At 39.7% G+C, this 26,431-nt stretch overlaps 1 protein-coding gene across 5 annotated transcripts in view; it reads right to left on the bottom strand.

Moving 5' to 3' along the window:
- Positions 1-26,431, bottom strand: part of APP (amyloid beta precursor protein) — a 222,271-nt gene that overhangs the window by 18,700 nt on the left and 177,140 nt on the right. For 3 of the 5 annotated variants that reach the window (XM_068417780.1, XM_068417764.1, XM_068417756.1), the window contains 2 exons: positions 11,809-12,030; positions 4,807-4,860 (listed from right to left, as the gene is read on the bottom strand). In XM_068417780.1, coding sequence (XP_068273881.1) covers positions 4,807-4,860; positions 11,809-12,030 — 276 coding nt within the window. The remainder of the gene's footprint in view (positions 1-4,806; positions 4,861-11,808; positions 12,031-26,431) is intronic. The other 2 variants (XM_068417788.1, XM_068417773.1) reach the window with 1 other exon arrangement.

Consider the following 26,431-nt stretch of genomic DNA (forward strand, 5'->3'; position numbering starts at 1 on the left):
AGTATTAGCCGTGCCTGTGGTCTTCTAGTTGCTTTTAGAGTTGAAAATTAAACTTCCAAGTGAAGCACGTTTGAAACTACCAGACCTGGGTGTTCTCTACACAGAGAAAACCAAAAGCAGAATGTTTCAGCAACAGATGTAATGACTGCATTCAGGAAAACGTTTAACTCCGTGTCCATGAACTGTATTTGTGTAATGGCAAGAACAAGAAAAGATTTGTTGAATCACGGCTGGTTACAAATGTAGTAAACAGGTTTATCTGGGTAAAGCTTCATCTAAAATAAAAAGGGTGGATGGAAAGGAATGCAGTGTTTGAACAATTACCCGGGTAGACAGCTGCATGGTTTTACTAGAAGTGCAACTACTACTTCCATATGACTCTCTGACTTCGTGCAGGTTATTTCATTTTGAAATGAAAGAAGAATGAAGACTGTATACACACTTATAAAGATTAAAATGAAGATTCTACACTCAGTTTTGTAGGGTTAAAACAAATATCTTTGAAGAGTAAGTACTTTTAAGACTGCATGGAACTAGAACTTCCTGGTCTCTCCTTGGAAGTTAGTAAAATGGTGATTTGCTTTTACTTCATGGATGACTACAGGGCTCTCAAATTGGAGAAAGCAGAAAATAAGTGCAAAAAAAATGTTACCTTTTTTAAAAAAGAATCTAATTGGAACTTAGTATGAAATAATTCCTTCTCAGAATACCAGAGATTATTTTACATGTGTGTAAAAATGAATAATCAAAACAAGTAAAATTTTGTAATCTTTCTGGCATGTCAATGGAGATGCTGTGCATATGCACATATAACTGCATTCACAGTTAATAACTATCTGATTTCTAAAACAAAACAATCTAATTGAAAAAAAACCCGTTAATGATTTTTATTTGGTAGCTGCAGACAGTTTGTTTAAGACAACTGTATTGAACTAACATGATTAAGACAGGAAAAAAAATCCTGGCAATTTCTGGCAAGAAAATAATAAATAATTCACTAAGCTGCTCTATGCCCTCATCTCATACAGATTGCAGCATATGTGCTAATGATTCCGCAGAACAGCCATTAGGCTTACAGAGCCTCTGCAACCATGTTTAAAAAAATCCCTCAGCTTTCCATATAATGTAATAAAGACGGACATGTCATGATTTATCAGCGGAAGGGCCAGAGACACAGAAGCAGCTTTATGTGCAATGTCTCCTCAAAATTATTGACTGTTTGCAAAACCAATCAACTGAGAGAGTTGGGAGAATGCAAAAATACCGCCAAACTATACTACATGGAAGAAAGAAACATAGTTAATATCATAAAATCCTTGCACTGTGAATTACAGGCATCCTCTGAGTGATACAATCACAGCTGTTAGTGGTATAATTACAGTTGCAACTGTGCAACAGATGAGAATTTGATCTACCCTGAACAGAGCACTGGTTATTTTCTTTATCACCTTGAATTTCAGCAAATCTGCTGATACTAAGCAGCATCCATTCTGATGGCAGGTTTTCTAATCTTCACTCAATTTCCACAGATCACACCTGCTGAATTAACATGAGTAAAAAGGAGCTTGCTTATGAGTACCTAAACACAGTTTCATATCTTTGTGTCTATGTCTGTCTCTGTATATACACGCACACACATACACACACACACACAGAAAAAAGATACTAAAAAACACATACCCAAAATTCAGCTGCAAGAAATGAAACATTCATCATGAAAAAGTGACCTCTGGGGCACAGGGGAGAAGGAAACACTATTGAAAGAGCTGTTACAGTGAGGCTATCAAGTAAAGAGGTATTCCATTTGAAGCTGTTCCTATGGAAGTTCTCAGGCTGGATTGAAGCCTTCTAACATATTGCTGTACAAAGCAATTTATAAATAGCAAGAAACACGTCAAATCTCTTATCATTTTGTGCTGTATTAAAAAATAGCTCACCGATGACTGCTTAGTGTATCTAGATATTTTCCTTCCCTTTGACCTTTTATTATCTCTGTTTACTTCCTTTTCAGGAAAGAGATGACAAGAAAGGGATTTAGGCATACTTCTTATTTTTGTTCCCCATTTGTGAATTAAAAAGGGGAAGGACAGTGTGTGGAAGCACTAGGCTCCTTTTCAAATACCAGTGTGAATCACACAGATGTTGTAACTATATTAGGAAACGAGAGTCACCCCCTGACATTACTCTCCTCCTGGGACTGATGTAAATCAGATTCAAATCCAAGCTTCAACCACTGACAGCCAAGGTGGAGTGCAACAGAGGCAGGGGTTTGGAAAACTGGCTTAAATTTTAGTAAATGCTTTAAACTTGGTCCTTACTCAAAAGCTTTTCTGCTCTATGGATTGGACAACTCTTTACATTTCCCGACTTCACTTATAAACTTTATTTATTTTTTGAAAGAGAGAGAACGATGTGTTGAAGTAGCAAGATTCCAGGTGTCACAAATACTACTAACAATTAAGTACTTGCTCTTCTTTTCTGTACTGTGACCAAATTAACTCTCTTGTGGGAAAGGGACAAAGATCATCTGCATGATTTTCATCTACTTTTAAGAAAAACGTAGTGATCGTTATAAGAATGTTGTGTGGGTGAAAGTGGTAAAAAGAAAATGGAAAAGAGAAAAAATGGCATGTATTTGTATGTTTGTCTTAGTCCTTTCAGAACTGATTTTCTTCAAGGATTTTGAACACCTACAAAACATTCACTTGTTCTTATTCCCAGGCTTGGACTGTTGCAGGTTGACATGACACCTGTGTTTTCTCCCTGAAGAAGCAGGTCACCACCTTATTCACTTGAGCAAAACAAGTAGAAGCACAAACTGGAAAGTCAGGACCATGAAAAGGGCAAACCTTTCAGGAAATCAACAAGAATCTGGGCAATTAAAACAAAACAAAATGTTACAGGCAGCTGCATTTACTAATCTGCCTCCAAGCCCCTTGTTAATACTTTTTCATAAGCACACAGTACTACTTTGCACTTGAGCAGAAAATTGAGGAAATATCCCATGTGATTTTCATAGTGCAAAAGCTACTGTATCTGCTGGAAGTTTCAAGCCATAATGGTCACACACTGAAATATTTTTTACCTCTCCTTGGTAGTCTATCATACACATTCACAAAGATCAGTCATGACCTATGCTAGCCATTCTTTTAGTACTATTTGTATCACCCCAACCAACAAAGCACTCTGATACAGCGGACTAAAGCAAATCATTTCACTTTGATACTAGAGTGCGGCAGTGTAAGAAAAACCCTTCTCTACAGAAGGGACACTAAAGATTTCTGTCACGTGTGTGTATGTGTGGGAGAATAGAAGGGAGAAAGGAATAATCTTTAATAATAAATATGGGCCTCATAACAGGAGATTTTTCAAGATGACTGAAATTAAAATAGTTAACAATCACAAACTTTAATATTACAAGAAAATTGCTAGACTGAACTAACATTACAAAATTTGGATTAAACACATTCATGTTTCATTTGTGATGATATTTCTACTGCTCTTGGGGAAGAAATCTAATCCAGAAGGCAGAGATAACCCAGTACTGGGGGGATGTTCCCTGACCCCATAATTTTTAGCACTGTTGTACAGCTAGCTCTGTACCTGTTTCCAGGCTCTCTTCATGGAATGAATTAAGACGTAAACACAAGTAAAGATGTCAGACTCCTAAAACAGTGCTAGGAGCACATCACCTGGCCAGCCTCGACATGCATCGCAATTGCTGTAACGTATGAGCTTATTTCACTTCCCACTGTAGCAATTTCTGTAGTCAGTAAACACCAGTGAGTTATCAGAAAGATTTAAACACTCTAGGATGGTGTTGCCCATAATGCTATCTAATGGATGTTTGGAGGAAAACATGAAGGGAAAACGAAGGCAGATTAATCAGTTTGATGTGATCTGAAGAAAAAGCCACAATGACGATATGACACTGAAATAATTCTGACCCTAAAATATACTGATTAATCTCACTAGGTGTTGGAAAGTAACCTCTTCTGAAATAAAAGGCTGTTAGCTCTCAATGGAATCAGCCATTTCTAGATAATCCTAAACAACAACAAAGGGAAAAACAACCTAAAAAGCAAAAAAAGTTAGTATGAAAAGCAAACTTTTACCTCTGAAAACTGGATTTGTCCCAATTAACTTTTCCAAATAGTTGCAGCCTGACTCAAGCTAGTCATCTGCTATTACTCTGAAATCAATAGGAAGACACGGGAACCTACAGAGGGCAAATAATCACTGCTCTCTATTCTAGAATGGAATGAATAGCCATACAGAGGTGTCCTCAGTGAATCCAGAGGAAGAATATATGTATGAATTTTTAGATACCTGGAGTTAGCTAAGATAAATATCACAGCACAAAATCTTGATGTCCCCTGCAATTGTAAAATTGTATGCATGATTTCTTTATTAGCCCCAACTTACAAGAAACTGTATACTCTACATAGAGAATTCAACATTTCTACCATACATTCCCAAATTAAAAGCACTCTCTGCACTATGGGGTATTGTGTCTACTGCCTCCTGCACCTGCCAAAGCGTTATTGCTAGAAGGGATGATAACCTGATATTCATATCAGTTCTGGGTCTCTGGGTCCCACTCCCTCTGCAAGCAGACATTCTGAACACACTTGGCACAGACAGCACTCACACAGGCTGACAGGGGTTTGTGTGGGAACGCTTCCCTGGTTCATGGCATAGCATTACATTTTAAGAGAGCAAGGAAAAGATGACCATTTCAGCTCAAGCAGACCACATGCATGCTGGGAAAACACAGGTTAGGTAAAAGCCATGCAAGTTATATACCTGGTCGTGTGGTGAGTCCTCTGTCTGCAGCTGGGCGGGCATCAACTGGCTCAACTGGGCATGTGCAGAAAAGAAACAAAAAAGCAAACAAAAAATAAACAAATCCCCCAAAATGATAAAGACAACAGCTCTTCTGTTGGGACAGTGCAGGAGAGACACACTGCATAAACAAAGTTACCAAAGCAACAGCTGGAAAAGATTTGCCTTCAGTTAATCCTGGAAATAAAAGGAAGGGATGGGCATGACTTCAAAAGGAAAGCTTCACAGCTGATGTGTCAATTTTACATCACATTCTGCTACTGCTTAAAGTGAGAAACCATCAAGATCAAAGAGTTTCTGCCTATAGAGTGAAACTGTACTCATTATCTGCAAACTTTTTCCAGTTCAGAACTGGCAGCAAGAATGGACACGATGAGTGAGTTCTTGAAGCCATTCTTCATCAATACTGACTTATAAAGCCACTGATTCCTGACTCCTTTTTCCTTTCGATAGGGATTCTTTACAGCACTAGCTATAAGGTTTGAAAAAAGTAAAGCGTATTTTGAAAATACAATCAATACTTTGTTCTGATATGCTCTGATTTGTAGACAGTAAATTTGCCTTCTGATTTTTGAAAGGGAAGGAAAGGAGAAACACCATTTTCTACCCAACTGTGTGTCATACACAGTTCTAAAACTCTTCTATTACCATACTAAGGCTATACCAGCTGAAACCTAAGGCTGATGGAGCTCACTGGCATTAACAGAAAACAGGATGTGCAAAACTTGTAGAGCTGTTTGAGTCATTACCTACTGCCTCAGTTAAGTCCAAACTGAACATATTGGAGAAGTTCATTAAAACATTCAGACTTTTTGCCCCCCTTTTTTTTGTCGTTTCTCTATTTTGCTCCAATACGGTTGTCTTCCTTATCTACCCAAATGCCAGCGTCAGAAAGGAATTAAATTCAGAAATAAAATTTTATGTTGTATCTTGGAATTCAGAATTTTTTAAATAAGGTATTCTCATTCATTTAAATTTCAGGATTTAAGTATGAACCTTCTAATCAGCAGTAAGGGAGCCCCAATAACATAGGAAACCTGACAAAAGCACAGTTTTCAATCATGAACTGTTCACTGTATTTGGCATCAGAAAATCACACTAACCTGACGATACTGCTGACTGCAGCAAAGGGACTGCCCATCTTCTTAGGAAGTCTGTGTCACTTGCTTAGTGTTCCTATGGGTTTAACAAACAACCTACCATGCTTTTAAGTGAGAGCCTACATGGCACCCATGTCCTTTGTACGCAGGAGATGACTGCAATAGCTCCTGCCTCCGGAAAAAAGCAGTGTCAGCTTTATGGCAGCCGCAGACTAAAAATGCATCTGCACATCTGACTTGCTTGTGTTTCCAGAATGGCAAAATTTTCACCGAGCTTGCTGGTCTGGTGCTGCAGAGACCAGCCATCAAACCACTTTCCTTCACAGCAGTTCAGAGTGGCACTAGCAGACCATGTAATTGCTTTCCTTATGTAGCGCTATATAAAACCCAATATCCATCCTTAACTAAAAACTACAGTTTTGAGTATTTTCCTGTTTAAGTCTTCTGCTAGGTTTTCCAATATTGTCAGCACCAACCCTCAAGTAGGTCAGCAGTAATTTTCAGTGGAAAGGACTGAAGGGAAGAAACAACCAAGGACCAACATTACCCAAACTGCCCCTGCAGAACCCTCCTCCGTCGCCCTGGCCCCCGCCTCCTCCCTAGAAGGCTGAAGGGTTTTATTTCCCTCTCGCTTGGCGCTCTGTAACCATACATGCCCATAGCTATAGCGAACTGAGAGAGCAGGTTGTGGGTAGCAATAAAAATGGGAGTACGTGAAGGGAGAAAAGGATGAAGGAAGTTTCTGTTGTACAGTAGCACGGACCTGATCTCAGGGTAATGCAGTACTTGTGGAGCTAGGTGAAAGTATTAATAATTCCTCTTGTCATCTACAGTTTTGGAAGCACTTCACAAGGGAAAAGGCAAACATCACTAGCGTATTTCATAACTGACACAAAAGTGAAATGACCTGCTCAAGGTCACAAACCAGTTGCAGGGCAAAAACTGGAGGCCAAAGCTCAGAGCCAGGGGTCCTCCAAATCAGATCATGATTCCAGGCGCCTAAGTGCAGCGTGCCCTGGGCAGCATGATACAAAGGCAGGTTGGCTTCTGACAGCCCCGAGCTGCCACCTTTTGAATTCCAGTCGCATTTTAAAACCTGCTTGCTTTTGACCCTGTATTGATGTACGCACAAACAGCAGTTAACTCTGAAAAATCTTGTCCATGGGCTTCTTCACTGCCTGCCCCACTGGACCACACCACCTCACAACAGTTGATACTGAGCGGAGAAGTTTAAACCTATTACAGCATTTATCAATAATCAAAACTCTAAGATGTACTGTGTATTATTGTACAAATTGCATTCATTTTGACACTCCAGAATCATTTTTCTCTTGAACACACTTCCATGTGCACAGAAGTACACACCATTAAGACTGAAAATTTATTTTCCAAATAGTCTCACAAAACTAAACTGGTATATACCTGCTTACACTGACTACACAGGCTTCACACACGGTACACATCCCACCTCATATCTAATGCTAATACATCTCAGAAGAGTAAGAGACAATGTCGTTGCTTCTCTTTTCAAAAAATAAAAGAAAGGTGAATCAAAAAGCTCAAAAGCTCATATAAACCAGCAGGTAAGGAGAGCTATGTGATGCTCACCTACCAAGAACAGCACTGAAGGGAGTAACTGGACAAGTCATAAGGATAACGCAGTTCATTCACAAAAATCTTACTTTAGATCTTTGTCACTAAGGCTAACTGTAACTGCATGGTAAAATACATAGGGAAAACACTAAACCCAGTTAAGTCATTGCCCAGGGACCCAGGCAGTGTCAGAGCTTCACAGCTGTTGGGGTTTTGCCCCCACCTCTGAAGGTGCGTTTTTCATTGCTACCATACAGTTTCCTGACAGTTTGGTGGTGCCTTCTGCAGTGTCCCCAGAAAGTATTTTTCATTAACCTAATTTGTATCTCAACACACTAGACATACATTTCAGCCATACAAGTTGTATAGCGTATTATCTGGTGCTTTGGATTAATTTCTGTCGACATTTACTAGGAAACTACCTCAGGGAAACAACAAGGAAGAAAATACTTCCAGAAACTACTGAGCTATGATAGACTTTCAAGGTCTTTTTATTTTTAGGCTATTTTCCACTCATTCATCAGAAAAAGCAATTTCAGAAAAATAAACTGCATAAACCTTATCCTTTTATCTAAATATGCAGTTTAGATTAGGAAAATTTCAAATGGAGTTATGAAACCTTGAGATTACATGGTAACGAACCAATCCAATACATCATTAACATCTCTGGGTGAAACCTGAGATTAGATCATGGCCATGGAAGAAAACAGGCATGAGAACTAATGACAAATTTAAGGTATTTTTTGTAGTATTTTAACTTCATTGCTTGTATGCGCACAATACTGGATACTTTGAAACAAAGACTTAATGGCTGCATTTCCTTCCACTTTTTCCACAATCACATTTTGGTTTAAGCATTCCCCAAACCGTTCGTTAAAAACAAGTCCTGTTGCTGTGAATGTGCCAGAGTGGGTGGGATCCCAGGTCCTAATCCAGCCAGCTACAGGATCTGTCCAGTTGTCTCTCAGATGTCAATGGTCCCATGAGAAATTTGTTTTGACAGTAATGCAGATTGCAATGAGGTAAACGATTTACCTGGTGTGCCTGCTCAGGACTGAAGAAAAGTATTGCTTATACAGTGCAACAGCTCTTTGCAGTGAGGAAGTCAAGCCTCCCATTCTACCTAGAAACCTACCTGCATATGCTGAGCTGATAGCACTCTGGATTTGTGTTCAGCAGAGTTTTTAAAAAGTTGACTTCAGCTTTCAAACTAGACCAAACAGTATCAACAACTGAACTTCTAACTTGCTTGCTATCCGAAACTCCTCTGGTAGTCTCTGTTAAATCTGCTGGACCAACCGCTCAGCGGATTTCCCAGATACCAGGCCATTCACATGGAACATGCTGTGATTTTCTTCATGGTGATGAGTACCTTCATCTCTCACCCACGTAAATAGCAGCTGAGATGCTCAGTTCCTTGACCTTCGCTGGCTTGCTCAGCGCCTCCCAGCAGCAAGAGATGCTGACCATCACTAACACTGCAACGGTTAGTCACTCTACAGTATTTGAGGTTTCTCTAGTACATGATTTTTGAACTTACACCTTTTTTGATCAACGGTAATTTGTTAAGAAACAGCAATGTCTTGCTCAGTACTGCATAAAATACGAAAACTTCCCTGCATAAGGGGAACTTATTGTGTGAAAACCAGACTATGCAAAAAGACCTTCGGTGGAGAGGGAGAGGAAAAAAGAGGAGAAAATTGTGTCAATTGTTATTTACTTCTTGCTACTTCCAAAGCATATTATAACAAGACAGACACACGTTCTTGGAAGCAATTTAGACAAAGCCTGGGATTAGACCATGGCCATGGGGAAGAAAACAGGCATGGGAAGTGAAGACAAATGGCACAGTTATCCTGGGTTTCTGGAACAAAGAAGTGGGAGACAAACACAAAGGAAAAAGATGAGGCTGTGAAATTCTACTTTGATACTACGAGCAAAGGTATAGAGAGAGTATCTAAAGAAAGAAAGAAGGTATTGTAGGCATGATCACATTAACAACATTGTGGTTTGGGTAGATGACAGAGAAGTATAATGGGAAACAAGAAGGACCTGAAGAGGTTTAAGTCGTCAAATAATTTCTATTTCTAACTATGCAGACTTAAACACTAATAATGGTTGGTCTAACAGAATTGGTTGCCTCAGTAATTTCACGACAAATACAATCCTGGAATCAAAAAAAACCCCTACACCCCAACAACTTAAAGGCATGAAGTTAAAAAGATGTTCCCACAGCAAACATTAAGAAGGGCTGCAACAAACGGTGCAGGCCATTAGAATACACAGGATTCATAATTAAACACCATGTTATTCAAAGCAGGAGAGTTCTTGTTTCTTATTTGCTGTCACACATTTAAAAGAAGAACCACGCTCAATATACTTGCCTACAGGAATTCAGTGTCACATTGAGGTATGTACCTTTCATTATTAAATCCTGGGATTAGTCAGGTTTCTGAAGGAAAAAAAAGGCTTGTGTGATTAAACTGTGGGCATGTCTTGGTGCACCTGTCTACCTAATAACTTGTAAACTTGGTGACTGAAATCAGTACGTTTTGAAAGCTGGGAGGACGCACTTCAAAAGTAACTGATTTCCCCCCCACAAGTTTCATGAAAGCAGGCAGTGGGTATAGAAGTTGATGCCCTGTATGCCTCAGCTATGGGGAAAACTGCAGCAAGAGCTGTATTGGAAAATTCCTTCAGCCACCAGCCAGACTGCGGCCTGCTCCTGGCAGACAGCTTTGACATGTGCGCTATAGCGAGCTGCAGCTGATTCCCCAGGAAACTGAAGTTCAGCCTGCCAGCCTGGTCAGCCGTTTGTACTACTCGCCAGCACCTGACGCAACCCAGCCAGCTGCTCTCGGATGCTCAGCACGTCACTTGGCTGCAAGTGCCCTCCAGACATGTCTGGAGTCCTTGTCACCATCTTCACCATCAGTCTTCTGGTTCTTGCTGCTGGTGAGTCTTTTGAGTTTCCTCCAGCTCTCTCTGCTCTTTTTCTTGGTCCCTACCTGTACTGCTGATTTCCTGGCAGTCTGATTTTAGCCCCACTCCTGACCAGCCTGTCCTCTTCCCCTCAAATCTGGTATACTTATGCCTCACTGATTTGTTGACCTTTGCTCAGATCCTAGCCATGTCCTTTCTTTCACCTGGTCTTACACTTCTCTGAGTCCTGGGGATGACCCACTTTGATCACAAAACTGGTTCTGACTCCACTGATTTCACCTGGCACCAACACCAGACCTGGCGAATCCAAACCCACGTCCCGTGTTTCTTCTCCCAAGCACCCAGCTGCCCACAGTCACTCACATATTGTGCTGAAGTGAGACTAACTGCATAAGGTTGGTCTCAAAACTCATTCTGAGAGCAGGTATACCCTAAGCCAGTGGTTTCAAAAGACTTCTGGTGGTTGTTAATGTCTGTGCAGTTCAGCTACAAATCACAGATCCACAAAACACAAATCTGCCTGAAAAAAGACTTCTGCAGCTCCAGCCTCTGTGAATCTACTGCTGCTTTGCAGTAACAGACTTTCACTATTGTGATTAACTTATCACTAATGATGGTGGAGTTGAACTGATAAAGGAAAACAAACACAGTAGGAGGAACTTGAACGACATGATTAAAGTCCCTCAGGTTTCTGATGAATTGGCTCTGGCATTTAAGTAAACTACAAATTCCAGATTACACATAAATTATTAAAGTACCATGCAGTCACTTCAATAAATTAGTCCATGAGCAACATAAAATACTCCTCAGGAAAAAAAGTTCACTAGCCAGTTGCATTGCTGAGTATGCAGGAACATTTCTGCAGTACATTCCAGACAACCAGTGGCGGTGGGGAAATAAAATCAACTCTCATACTAGAATTGTGCTGGATCTGTAATCATTTTCATGCCAGCAAATAAAAAGCTCTTAACTAAAACACTCATTTCATCATGGCACAAATCTAACAACTTATCTATCTCCCTTAGCTCATCGTCATGTATTCTGTAAGACTGTCGGTCATAATTTGCTGGAATTCATTTTGATTTGTTTTTAAAGGAAAGTAAGCTCAACACTGAAATTTATTGTGTGTCTAAATTCCAAATTTTAGTCAGGATTTTCTGTTCCATCAAAGAGAGACAGCCGACATGGCACACCAGTTCTAAACTTACATTTGAGAACTTCTATTCTGCTTACATCAGAAAGATATCAATTTTCAGGGAACAATGTGAAGAGGAATCACAAAGCTCAACTCAAAATATTCTGTGGCTTCTCCCCCTATTGTACATACCTTCATTTTCAGTATTGGCAGGAACAGAATCAACACCAAAGGGATGCCATGGCTGAAGGTCATCTAGGCTGAACTCTCCATCCACTGGAAGAAGTTCAACTGTGGTCTTAGTTTCCGTCAATGAAGGCATGAGAGCATCATTTCCATAGCTGATTCGGGGTTCGCTGATCATATTGGCCAGAACATCATCAGAATAGTTTTGCTCTTTCTGAAGTAATTCATCTGCAAGAAAATTTCAACACAGAAATTATCTGAAAGAGCTGGCATTTCTAAGGACCTATTTCCAATGCTATCAATTTACTGTTAGGAGATTCTGTTTTCTTATGATAAAGAAAACCATAAAGGTTTGGGACAGACAGAACTCTGTGATGAGCACTGCTGCTAAGTAAGGCACTTTTTTTAAACATCAACCATAATCGTTCAGTACCGCTTCCTACCCACGTTTCCACCACATAACAGATCCCAGGTCTGTGCTTTACAAGTTCCTGGACTCCTCCCCAACACTTTTAAAAAAAGCACAAATCATTTCTCTTCAACTCAACACGTGAGAGGCCTACAGGGAGGAATGTCTTTGTTATTTCCCCTTCCTCTCAAATGCTCACTATCAAAGCTCATCACAGCTCTTAAATCCTACATCACCACAACACTTACTGTATTAAATTGGGCTTACTGTAACACACTGAATCTGAAGAAACATTCACTCTTTTAACCTACATAACTTTACCAAATACTGAAGTAGTTCTTTACTAAAAACCTTAAATAGTAATAGACATCTGTAGGCAAATTATTTTACAAGCAACCAGGGCCTAAAGCTGTGCAGTATTATCTGGGTTGTTTTTTTTTCACTTGAAGCAAGGTGAGAACAATCAAAGCACTTTTCAGCTCCATTAGGTGTATAGGACAGAGTGTCCAGCTTAGCACTAAAAATAAGCTTGGAGGTTGTGTGTGCTTCATTATTCCAACTCCCTTCTCACATCAAAGTTCATCTACTCTTGATCTCCCCCTTCACTGCCATTTTTTTTTGTAGGAGCAACACATTATTTGCAAGTACTTTGAGCGAACTTAGTGCACAACAGCACATTCAAGTAAGCAAGCAATCACAATGAAGAAGATAAATAACTTAATACTGCACCAGTGTAATTAGTAAGGTGTTACAGAGCTAAATAGTTCAGAATGGAAGACTGTAAAGGTTACATTACCAGCGTGCAAGTGCTTGCACACATGAGCACACACACACACATGACAGCTGATGATACAAAAGCTTTTATCAAGACTGGCTTCTCTCCACTTTGTTAAGGACCCCTTGACTGTCACTGCTTCACACCCACATCTGAACCCTGTAGCAATTCAGGGACAGAAATCACCACTCTATTGCTAGACCCTTTATGGCACTCCATAGGGGCTCACTTATTTCCCAGTATCATCAGTGAGAAAGGGAATCTAAATTTCTATACACACCAGAGCTTTAGACCCCTCTGTAAAGTCTTTTGAATGTTATTTCCCTCCCGACCTTACACCACACCGTACCACCACAGAAGTACACTGCACCCATGCAGCAGCCCTCAGCAAGGATCCTCATCAAGCCAAGAGCATTAGAGCTGGCACTGCTTCAGTGCCTTTATCAGCGATGATGTAGTAGGGCGCTGCTCTGCAATACGTCTCTTAAAGACCACCTTGAGATAGCTGATGCAACTCTCTGTCACCCTATTACTACACCAAATTCAGAACATCAAAACTAAACAAAAAGCTGTAACCTCAGCCGTAGAGCAAACACGGGTCCTGAATTTTGTAAAACGATGTTTTAAAACAAATTTTCATGTTTAAACAGCAATTGCTTTAATAAATAGTAAGCCTAACGTGTGTACAAAATTTAATTCTGTGATTTAATTTGTTCATTAGAATAACTTACTAGGGCAGTATAGAAAGCCTATGTAACACTGAACTGGTTTTCCCTTGGTGTTCATTTTATTGAAAACAATATTATTTTATAAGATCCCTAATAAATCTTCAGCATGGAAGACAAGCCTGATTTTTGTCTCCCTACTCCACTTTCACACTAATCCTTTATCAAATTAAAGCGTCTCCTTGTATCAGAGGAGAGACAGGTGAAGCACCTTGATATTCTGAGCAGACATTGCATCATATGACAGATGTTGATTTTCATTAGCTAGGGACGAAGAGACTTTACAAAAAAGGAGCTGGATATTAGTGGCCTGAGTGAGAAGTCTGGTGTCCAAGTGGCTTCCAGGGAGCCACGGGGGATACCAGTTGAGCACGTTTATAATACCAAGTCACTATGGATCACAGGAAAGTGAATATTACAGTACCACCAAGCATCTTAGTGCCTGCAAGCCTTTTGGACCCAGGAACCGGAAGGGTTTTGGGGTGCAGCTCCCCTCGTTCCCAACTGTCCTCTCTGTCCCCTGAGGATCGCATGGGGCAACTGTGGAGAGCTGCAGCAGGCAGCAGCACTGGGGGTGATGTGCCCCAGTTGTCCCTTTTCTCTGAGCAGTGACAATCCTCCACAACTCCTGTCTGTTCCCTGCTGCCGATGCACTCTGCGTTACCTGCAGACAGCTCCTGCCCTTGGAAAGGGACAAATGGCGCACAGAGGGGAAGGAGCAGAAGGAGAAGGACCTGAGCTCTGGCAGTGGAGGAGCAGGACCAAGGTTGGCACGGTGCTTGGGGGGACGCCATGGCACAGGCATGGCTGGGCCTGCCAGGCTGACAGAGAGGGGCACCCAACTCTCATCACGATACTGTGACTATATCCAAATGCCTAGAGGCTGGCAGGGATGCATACACAAAGTCTCTCTCTCAATGCTACCCAACTGGGAGCACGTCGTCGCTGGCGCTTGCAGGCTCCATTGTTTCCCATTCAGCTGCGGTGCACAGCACAGACATTAACTGACCCACACAATAGCCCAAGTGAGGCAGACAGATATTACAACCAGCAGATTATGATCGCGCATCCATTTTACAAGCGAGGAAACAATGGCCAAAATGAATCAAGCCCATCTGACACGATGAATCAGACACTGAACGATAGTGAGAAATTGTAAGTGCCTGGCTTAGAAACTGTGCTGGAGTCCATCAGACCGAGGCAGCTGTGTCTGCATTGAGCAAATGATTTGCAAACAATTGTTCCCATCTCTGAACTACTAAGAAAGTTTGCCCTAGGATTTCCAGTCATCGACACTAGCTGGCAAAGTCCAAGATCAATTTTTCACTGTTGATTTTGTTCCGAGCATTGATGGCTACTTGAATCATCAGTTACACTAATGGAGCACTATACAGCCCCGCTGTTACCCATTGATACAGTATTCCCTCCCTTTTTCACAGTTGCCAACTCAATTCCCCCACCCTGCAAGAGACAATTCCCTAAATGAGCAGGGAGTACAGACACAGCTGGAGGCTAGGATGTGCATTCAAGACTATATCAGGAGTTTTCTTTGTGTGGTGAATATCTTCATTATTGGGTGCCGAAAATAAAAAGATTCTAGGCTGCTCTTCAAAATTTCATCCCCTGTCAAACCAACAGGACAAAAACTCCATGACAATCTTCCCATAATAAACTTTTTGTTGATGTGCTCATTATCTCCTTGTAGCGTTCTGCTAAGTCCTGCCATCGAGAAGAACAAGGACGATGTCAAAACTTTTTGTCCCTCTGAGAGCATGTGCTCAAAAAACCCCATGACCTTGGGAAAAACCCACACTCAGCTGGGACCTCAAACGTCCCAGCAGCTCTGAATTTGGTATGAGGGTGCACAATCGCTGCTTCTCCTTCAGTAACCCAAACCCTTTCTTTCTCAGGATGAGAGACAGGCTCACTTCTGGTACTTCAATAAAACACTTCTCAGACTTATCATCACCTCTAAGGAAGTTTCACTCATTCTTGGGCTCACTGCAGGCATTTCCCCATGGATAATTACTACTCAACAGCAGCATCTAGAAAAATTGAAGTGAAATATGTTTGGGAAACTAGATAGAAGGGTAATACCACTACAACCTCCTTTCAAGACTATTCTCTTATCCCACAAAGAGACACACCGAGCCAAAAGCAAAGAAGTAGCAGAGGGAAAGAAATAACATCTATTACCAAATCTTCTGGTGGAGGCTGGATTGTTAGAAGCCATTTGTCCACAATGGCCCTAGACCACACTTCTACTCATAAGCTTTGCAAAGAGCACTGTACTACCAAAGATACCGTGACAAATCCCAATAGGGGTGATGAAGTCTTAGCGTGGCAAAATCCATGCTATTTTGTAACTATCTACTTTTTACTGGCATACAACATTGCTGCCAATGTTGCACTCCAGGGTGCACTTACCCAGCCCCTTGACTGGCATAGCTATAATGACAGAAATTTCACGTGGAAGAGCTCCACTTGCTGCCCTGGAGAGCCAGCAACCCATTAGCTAATCTTTCAAACCATCAGTTTTATTTAGGTCATAGTTCATTATTTAAAATTTCCAAAAGTACTTACAGTATTCGTTTGCTGTGTTTTCAAGGAGCCTATCTACTAGATGAAAAGCTCTGCAATCACTTATGTGCAAGACTTTTGAACTTACTTGAAAAACAGCTTTAAAATTGGCAATTGTAATTTTGGAAGTTCTATAATGCAATTTAAGATCTTAAACGAGATTAGAAACAAAGTGCACCCAAAACACCTCTTCTAAATACTTATTAAGACACCACCAAATTACATGCCACAGTTTTAACCCAACACCAAAACTTCCTTTGTAAAACGAATCTACATGATAGAATATATATTGATTCAACAGATACAGGTTTGGGAACCAGCTCAAATAAATTGGTACAAAGGTAGTGTCTTATTGACTCATATTTGTCATCTTATCAGTGACTATTCAGTCTGAACTGAACACGTGTTTTTCCCAAAGTTATGGTTGCTTCTGAGCATGTGCTTTCAAAATGACAAAAAAAAAGTGTCAGCAACCTCCCTATTCTTAATGGCAGAAATTAGAGTGCTCGAGTCATAGTGATGGCTTCATTTGCACGTGCACACATATTATACTAGTTTGAAGACAGTTTAAATCATGCAAACGCTGTATGTCACAATTAGGATTCACTAAGAACATTTACAATCATTTATTACAGTGCACATGATAAGAGATAACATGTTTAGATGCAGCTTTCAGTTATATGCCTACTTTATGGGCTAATTCAATATGTCATAGATCATAATCTTCAACAAGAGCATGTGCCCAAAGGAGTTGCACTGATGTAATGCAGTCAGGTTTTAACTAAATTTGGATGTCTGCATCTTGTCAGCTGTATGAATCAAAACTCTCCCAAACTAGTAAATATGAAAACAAGACCTCCTTAAAGGCTTTGCCTTGGCGAATACTTCAAAACAAAACAAAACCATTATTTACCTGTACATCTGCATTTATATTAGAGCTCTTACATAAACTTCCAGCATACTTATAACCCACAGTTATGCTAGTAGCACTTCCACAAACTTGATGTAAATGAACAGATATATTTCACATTCAGAAAGCACTTATATTTCCTCACAAGTCATTTCTACTGAGACGTGTTGTAAATAAGGGTTTATGTAGGGAACTCCAAAATACAAAGTATTAGTAGCACAAGTACGGGTATTAGAGAGGTAACACTTATGGTTCAAAGGGCTTTCTGTACCTGCGATGAATGTGAATTCCACAGAGCCAGAAAGGTAGTTAAGTCACTTGTATATCCTGTGGGTTTCATATACATAACTTATTGCATCAAGCAGGAGTTCCTCCTCTGAGGTAAAAGGAAAAAATATACCATGGGTATTCCCTCCAACCTCTGCCCAAGTCAGAGGAAATTTCAAGCACATGCTTAAATTTAATCACACTGAAGTCTGTGCCTTACCACAAAGAGTTAAGCTCCACTGCATTTCAAGCATATTGTTATTCTAAGGTATTTTTCTGAATCAAGCATTATAAGATTATAATGTTACGTACTGCTAAGTGTCATAACATTATCAAGCTGCAAAACACAATTATGTGGTATTCAGTGTTGAACTAATTCATTGGTATAGTACAAGTCAAATATAATTTAGAGAGCAACTTGATGAGAACTTTATTGAAAGTGACCTACCTACTGGAAGATGCGAGAGTGGCTTTGTTGCCTGCATGCTTTGAAGATGATGATAAAAGAGCAATATGCTAGATCATTACTGTGAAATACTGCAAATGAGCCCAACCTACAATGCTCAGATCCATATTGACAGAGAAACCTGACTACTGCCATCACATTCAAGCTTTCTTCTCTTCTCCTGGTTAGCCTGTGAAATTACGCCACAGGTCGCCTTATCTGGAAACTTTTACAGTGCAGTATGTCTCTCTCTCAGGGTTAAACTGAGACTGAAAGAGCAAGAACTATTTCATAGTTCTTATTTTCTGTCCTTTAGAGACATCACCGCTACGGCAAGAGTAAGTAGCAGCAGTAGTTTTTCAGATTTCAGAAATTTCCTATGTGTATGAAAACCTTGTTCAATAGGGGGAAAAGACTCTTCCTTTTTCAAGTTCTCAGAAAATGAACATTTACGGTATTAAGAAACAGCTGACCTACGAAATTTTTCCTAGCCTTAGACAATACCCTGTTCCCTAAGAACCAAACTTTAGAAGAAATCCACCTCTGAACTTAAGAATAGCTGCAATATTTAGAACCATACAAAAAGAACATGCTTCTAATATATTTAAAAAACCCAACACTTTCATTTCTTTCTCATTTCTTGCTTCTTCTGCTCTTTCAGCATATGCAGATATCCATGTTTCCCAAATCGCATCATAAAAACAACCCAAGTGAGTTTCCTCCTGTAAGCAGGTACATGTAATAATGTTTCAGTTAGATTTGCCTTGCAGACTATTTGTCTTAAATTATAAAAAACCCCTAAGATGTTTAACTTATACACAGAGCAATTGTCCTTTTGCAGGTATATCATGTTATAACAAGTTTTCTGTTAGTGAATAGCGTTCAAAGCATGAGAAAGCTTGGAAGATCCAATCCAGGGAAACATTTATTACCATGAAATGATCAATTTCAATATGACCTAGGTGTCTTTTTCATTAGGGATGGGCTTAAATGCAAATTTAGTTTTGTACATGGCTACACAATTGCAGAGAGCTTTGAGCAAAGGTTCATAAGAATTTCCACACCACTTCATCAAGGAAGAACCAGAATCATCCTCTCCCATTTTTACAGCCTGCTATGAAACTCAAGGTCTTGAGATTTTGTCTGATTTTGTAAGCAGGCTGCTATGATGCTCTTTACCTTCGGTGAAAGAATATTATAATTACTCCAGAACCTTAGCTACCTGACAGCTACATAAATTAGTTATTAACAAAAATTAAATATCACTATATGGCTATAGATGTGTGCACATTTATAATTGTTTTAATATTTAACAGACAGTCATCTGATTAATTACTGCATTTTCCCCTCAGTTCAAAGCAGAGAGTAGTAAAGGAGGTTTGTGGGATGAAGTAAGTCCAAACCCAGAAACTTGTATTACCTCTGAAATAGTTATTAAATAGAAATTAAAGACCCTGCTCTTCCCTTTCACTACTTCAAGCCTTTTTGTCCATTTCTGTGATCTCCTTCCCTTCCTCTCACGCCCTCCTCATTCAATTTGGTTAAATTACTAATATTGTCTCAAAAAAATAATTCACCATTCACAGCCTCAAAAGCTCTGGATTAAAATGCAGTAAAATCCTACTTCCATGTTATGGCACTCTTTTGGGTAAAAATTCTGAATGAAACACAGTTTTTTGTACATTGAGCCCAATGTTTTCAACATTTCGATCTCCCAGTTCTAGAATGTGGAAAGTTCCTCTCCAGGTAAGACGATGGCAACCTAACATCAAGGCAGACAAAGAAATATCAAAAAATGCTTGGGAAAGAAGTTGAATTGAAACTCTACACTGTAGTCGAGGACATACATTGTATGTCATCATCCTGATCCACATAAGGCACTGTGACAAATTCCACAGGTTTAAATTTAATTCTACGTTTAATTCCAAATAAACATATCATTAAGTGCTTCAAAATAGGCTGAAGAGTCTAAATTAAAACAAATAAAAAACAGGCTGCCACAATTGTCACTGACATTTTTGCCCCATGAATCAGCATTCATTATTCCCCCTCAGTCTTGTGTGAAGTAGAAAAAGCCAAATACACTTCCATCATAAGTAAGTAACTTATAAGGCTTATAAGTGAAACTGCCCTGCAAAAAAGCATTTATATGAAAAACTGCTACAGAATTTTATTGTCTTATTTTCTGAAAATAATTATTTACTTATTTTATTTCTTTATCAGTCTTATTTACTGATAAAAATGATCAGTTTTATTTGCCAACCTTGTAATACACAGTAAAACTCAAACCTGCAGTAAAATCAAAAACCGCACCACTTTCTAACACCTGAAAAAAGTCAGTTACCCACCATTTTCTATAAACACTTCTACAGGTCAGGGTACGAATCCCACAACAATTTTTCATGTCTACTGAACTCGGAGGCAGCTTCGGACTCACTAAATAATCCATAAAAATATATAAATCTCAGCATTAATTTGTTGTACCTGATTCCCTTGGTCAAAGAGAACATTTTCGATTTGACTCACTCAAAACAGTTTAAACCAGAATTCACCAAAACTGAATTGTGCAGCATCTGCTCCAGATAGAATATATTTTGCCTATTTATTAACTGCAGTTTTAGCACTTGATAGGCGAAATGTATCCTGAGTTGTCCGAGTATTCTAAAGAGATGCATCTATTGAATTTAACAAATATATCCATTAAGTGGGATATGACCTGTTCTGATGGTTTTTATGCCATTTTTCATATGCATGATCTAATAGGAGGAAGCAGAACAGTGAAAGGACTGGAATCCCGCCTAGGTAGCACTATTCAGGAAAATGCATTTTTCAATTAAATTGGGCATATGAGAGTCGCACAGCACGAGAAAGCTGTGCTGATGCAAGATTGCTTCATTTGTAATCCCACGCGCATGGGAACTCACTATTAGGAGATTACTGCAACATTTCCATCAATCCAGCCGTTCTGTGAAATCACATACCCTCAGTAATTCTTCTCCGTTTTTATCCCAACAATAAGAGCTTGCCTAGCAAGAATACTCAGATACTCTTGGCCATAACAAGCACCTGTGAATTTTCATTCCGCACATCGGAAGAGAAAGTTATGCTTGAGTAAAGCAAAACTTAGCACATCGTTGGCATTACAGGCATATTCAGCCCTCTCCCTCAGGATAACCTGCCCATAGTGATGAACTCCCCTGGATAACAATTCCAGAGACTGCTCTGGTAACAACAACTGACACGCTAGCTCTGTAATATATAACATATAAAGCTATAACATATAGCTTGTGCAGACAGTCTGTAACTGGTTCTCACTGGACACTTGCAATTTGCTGGTACATAAGAATTATGATGACTAATTTGCTTCTTTCACAATCCCTATTAGGAACACTCCCTATTAGGAATCTGATCTTAAGAGTGAATCACACAGAATGACACAACTGTGTTTCCAAACCAAGTAACTGGGAGAAGAAAATCCATCATTCAACAGCAAGTATGTAGTGGAAGCTGTTGTTGGAGTGTCTCTGCTCCCACGACTTTGGGCTGCTTCAGTACTCGTGGACACTGACATCATTAACTTGATTTAAGATAATGGGAAGATGACATATTTATGAATTAAATTACAAGTATATTCAGTCCATCAAGAAAATCTTCAATAATCAAGCGTAATGACATTTCCGTAAGTGGGTAATGTTTCACCAAGCCAGTGCCTCATCTGAATGGAAGCTATACATTCAGAAAGTCAAGCTCATCTGAGTTAATCTGCTCTCAGATCATATTTGCAAGCTAGAAAATGGCAAGATGTTTTCAGACTTTTGTTACCCATCCAATAAAAGAATGACATCTTAAATTTGGCACATGATGAACTAACGTATTAGTTCCTTAGAGTATAATGGTAGAAGCAATTATCAGGAAACACAAACGGGAAAGGCTGAGAGAAGCCATCCCGCTTCATAAAACAGTAAAATCGGACTTTAAAAAAATTTTAGTACCACTACATCCTTTATCTGTGTCATCTCAAAAACGAGTGCTCCAGCTTTTCTTTCAACTTACACCAAAGACACAATAGAGCAGGAAATAAACTCAGATGTTTAGGAACAAATCTGTAACTATGAGGTAATCCTGAGGTAATGCTTTTAAAAATCAAACATATCCAGTATACCAATTTAAAATAATACACGCACTTCTATATATTCAACGTTTTCATACAACTGTAGCCCCTCTACTAGCACAAAACTGCTCTCCAAGACAGAATTTCTCAGCCTGTTGTCTCATGACACCAGAAAATGACATGTGAAATGACTGAAGAGTTAGAAGAAAATCCTCCTCAAATTCACACATTTCCATGTATCCAATCAAACAAGAAAAAATAGGAACAAATACAACCAACCATCAGACAATTATTCAAAGTTTAGTGCATTTTTTCTTAATTCTAGGATGAAAATCCATTGTGCATAAGGTCACTCCTCCAGAGGGGTATTTTAAAATAAACTTCCTGTGGGACCTGTGGTGGGGATGACAACTTGCTATTTATAGAGAAGTGTCTATCAAAAAAGACTTCAGGCTAGAGTAACGGAAAGGATACACAACAGAGACTTCAAGAAGGATCTACCAATGCAGGACAGACTGCTCTAGCCATCAGCTCCTGAAGGAAATCAAGGCAACACCTTTAAACTTCCCCTGCTAAAGGATGAATTATTTAGAATGAAAGATTTAAATACCCACTGAAATAGCATATGCCCAGAAAATTATTATCAGAAGTCCCTGGTTTTCAGTTCTAACACTTGGATCACAAGACCAGATATCCTTACAGATGCACATGAAACAGAACAGTGTTTTTCAAATCAGAGGAAAAATATTCTCTTAATGAACGTCATAAGACCTTTTTATTCTGATGAAATTTCTGAAAAGCAGATGGAAAACAACGTCCCATATCTTTCCTTGATGAAAAAGCCCCCCCCAATCCAAAGTCATGTGAAGCCATTTATCCCTTTCACAATGTCTGTAAGATCTGGAGGAAGGTGGCTCTTTTACTGACTAAAGTAATCTTCACAATATTTATGAGATTAAAAGAGGGCTTGTGCACACAAAAATCAGGATTCATATCTTTTCTGAAGAACATTAGTGCCCATGACAAAACACAATAGAGCATTTAGCTACAAAAGACGGGGAGGATATAGTATGCTACTAATGAAAGCATTTGAGAACATCAATGTCAGTGAAGTGCATTTGTATCTATTTTAATCATCTACTATTCTCTGCCTAATTTTCTATGACAGTTAAATAATCTGGACAGAAAATAAGAGATGCTTAGAACAGGAAAATCTATTTCCAGGATTTTTTCCCTTCTCTCTTAAGTTGCAGCAAAAGACATATTTTACTAGCGGACAGAGCTGAGTCTCCAACCTGGAGAAATAACTGAGGTTCTTCAGCTCTTCCACACTCCCAAATGGCGTGCAGAATTTCCAAAGCTTCAGCAACACAGAACTATCATTCCAGCTGGCAACTACCTTTGCCTGTTAAAACGTCACACACTAAGAGAGGACAGGTAGTTCAACAAGAAGTGCAAAGTCCTGCACCTGGAGAAGAACAACCCCATGCACCAATATATGCTGGGGACTGGCCAGCTGGACAGCATCTCAACAGAAAAGAACCCTGGGGTCCTGGTGGACACCAAGTTGAACATGAGCCAGAAATGTGTCCTTGCTGCAAAGAAGGCTACTGGCACCCTGGGCTGCATTAAACAAAGCATTGCCAGCAGGTGGAGGGAGGTGATCCTTCCCCTTTATTCAGTGCTGGTGAGGCCACACCTGGAGTGCTGTGTCCAGTTCTGGGCTCCCCAGTATAAGAGAGACATGGACATACTGGAGAGAGTCCAACGAAGGGCCACAAAGATGATGAAGGGAATGGAGCATCTCTCCTATGAGGAAATGCTAAGAGAGATGGGACTGTTCAGCCTGGAGAAGAGAAGGCTCAGAAGAATCTCATCAATGTGTATAAATACTTAAAGGAAGGGTGTAAAGAGGATGGAGCCACGCTCTTTTCAGTGGTGCCCAGTGACAGGACCAGAAACGATGGGCACAAACTGAAACACAGGAAGTTCCCTCTGAACATCAGGAAACACTCTTTTACTGCGAAGGCGACTGAACACTGGCAACTGGCTCTGGGTGGCCCTGCTTGAGCAGATGACCTCCATAGGTCCCTTCCAACCTCAGTCATCCTGTGATTCTGTGACATCAGTTGATTCCCCCAGAACACATCACCTTGCTCCAACAAATAGCTCAATGCTATCTTATTGAGCTATTTATGGCATTTAAATCATTATAAAAATATTTTATAGAGGTAAAGTGGCAAAACTAGTTGCTTAGTAAAGACCATAAGCTTGTGATGATTAAAAAGAAAACCTGAAAATAAAAGTGTGTGTGTATATATATATATATATATATATAAAAACTAGCCACATGCTTTAAATATCAATGTCCTTGGGTGGAAGAGGTCTCCATTGCTTATCAGGCAGTCCACCTGAGCCATATCACGTCAGTATTTAAGCATACAAAAACTATCTAAATGCTGCTGTGTAAAGCTTAACACAGAATTCATTTGCTTTTGTGGGAGAACTCTGCTATTTTGCTATTTTTAACCACTGACCCAGTAATATATTTTTTGCTAGAGTTCTAACAAATCATCAATTCAACTGAATCCTCCAGGGCTTCAAGGGAGAAGATTAAAGGTAAATAACCACTTCACAGAAAATTCAGATTTTCCTTTGGAAAGCTAAGGTTACTGGATATGCACAAATATGTCAAGTCAATGATGGGGAAAAAGTACAGGCATAGTCAGCGCTTGAAGTCACTCCAGGGTACCTGTGCAAATACACATTCTCTGAATGCTGCTTTCCACTGCTTGTTCCAGTTGCATTACCCTTACGGGCAAAAAGGGCAGAGCAGAACAGGAGGAATGGTAAGCCTGTATGATACAGCACAGACACACCAAACGGTCTCTTGAAAACCAAAAAGTAGGTTTTACAGTACCTTAGGGTGAGACCTGCACATAATTGTACTACTTCCAGAAAATCTGTTTAAAGTTTATTGAGAAATTGCTGTATGGCGTAAATATACCCATCAAATCTGAATGGAAGAAATGCTGCCATGGAAAAATGTGCTGGTTTTAAAGAGATGAGGGTGGAAATTCAACACTTGCGGTTTGGCAAAGATTACATTCCCTTGTGTCCAAAATTGAAGATGCTCTCTCAAGTAGTAGCCAAGTGCCTGGGGCAATTTAGAAACGACAATTCCATTGACCTTCAGAATAGCAGAAAGTATAAAACTTAACAGGAATTGTCCAACCTTCCTCTGCTACGGATTTTTATAACTACTGCAGTTGCACACTGGATTTGTGGCTGTTTATTTTACCCTGGGTAGAAAGTTCAACTCCATTTGACTCCTTTAAAAAGAGAAAAATAAATACTAACTGGAAAGTATGGATAACCAAAACCAGAGAGGAACCACTCTTCTTCAGAAAGAACATTTTAGTTTCCCAGTTCTCACCATGCTTCTCTGCACCTCTATCTACTGCTAGAAAGTGCTTGTATTTAACAACCAAGTGGACCTCGCCAGTGCCTGTTCTCAAGAACAGTCAGAGCCCACGCTTACACTAGGAAGTCGTGAAGTGGAACACCACAGTAAATAGGGATGACTAAGAGATTTGTTACCAAAATGTACTCCTATATGAGCTAAAATGCTACTGTAGACAGACCCAGGAGGATTTACATTGACTGGATTAAGCAGGTTTGTCAACTGGTGCAAAACCCAACTGTCCTGAGGATATGCACCACTGATGACAATTCCTCAGCTTTCTCTAAGCCAGTTCACTGAACTTGGTCTGTCCCAGTACAGATGAATCCTAGAGTCCTTATTCATTTACTCATGCTTCAACATCCCTGTTTTCCTTCACCAGAAAAAAAAAATTTAGACATTATAACCACTCTGATACTTGATGCAATTGATGTTATGTAACTGCTACCAGTACTTTTGCCTCTAGTCCAAGAGGAAGACTAGAACTGCTTCCCATGAAGCAGACTAGAACTGCCACCTCCCAGACCAACAAGTAATTTTAAGAATTGTTTAGTGTAATGTACTGAAATTGAGTCATAAGGTAATTACTGTTCTTACTTGATATGAACTATACCATTCTGTACGGTATATCCCATTCCAATACCCCTGGTAACCTTACAAGTTCCTTTTAACAAGCTATTGACACATTTAATGTATGCCAACTTTCCTTCATCATTCTGATACCTCAATATCACAATCTAACTTCAAATAAAGGTGCAGAAATCCTAAGCATCGCTTCACCATTTTAAATATTTTTTGAAGGTAGAGTTCTTCCCTTCAGCTAAATCTTAAGACAGAAAGTACAACGAAGAGTTACAGAAAAACGAGACACCGAGAAGTCCCACTGCAGTCTGAAAGACATTACTAATTACATATTCAAAACATAACATTTTAAGGGAGAGGAT

Source organism: Nyctibius grandis, chromosome 2 (assembly GCF_013368605.1).
Source record: "Nyctibius grandis isolate bNycGra1 chromosome 2, bNycGra1.pri, whole genome shotgun sequence".
NCBI lineage: Eukaryota > Metazoa > Chordata > Aves > Nyctibiiformes > Nyctibiidae > Nyctibius > Nyctibius grandis.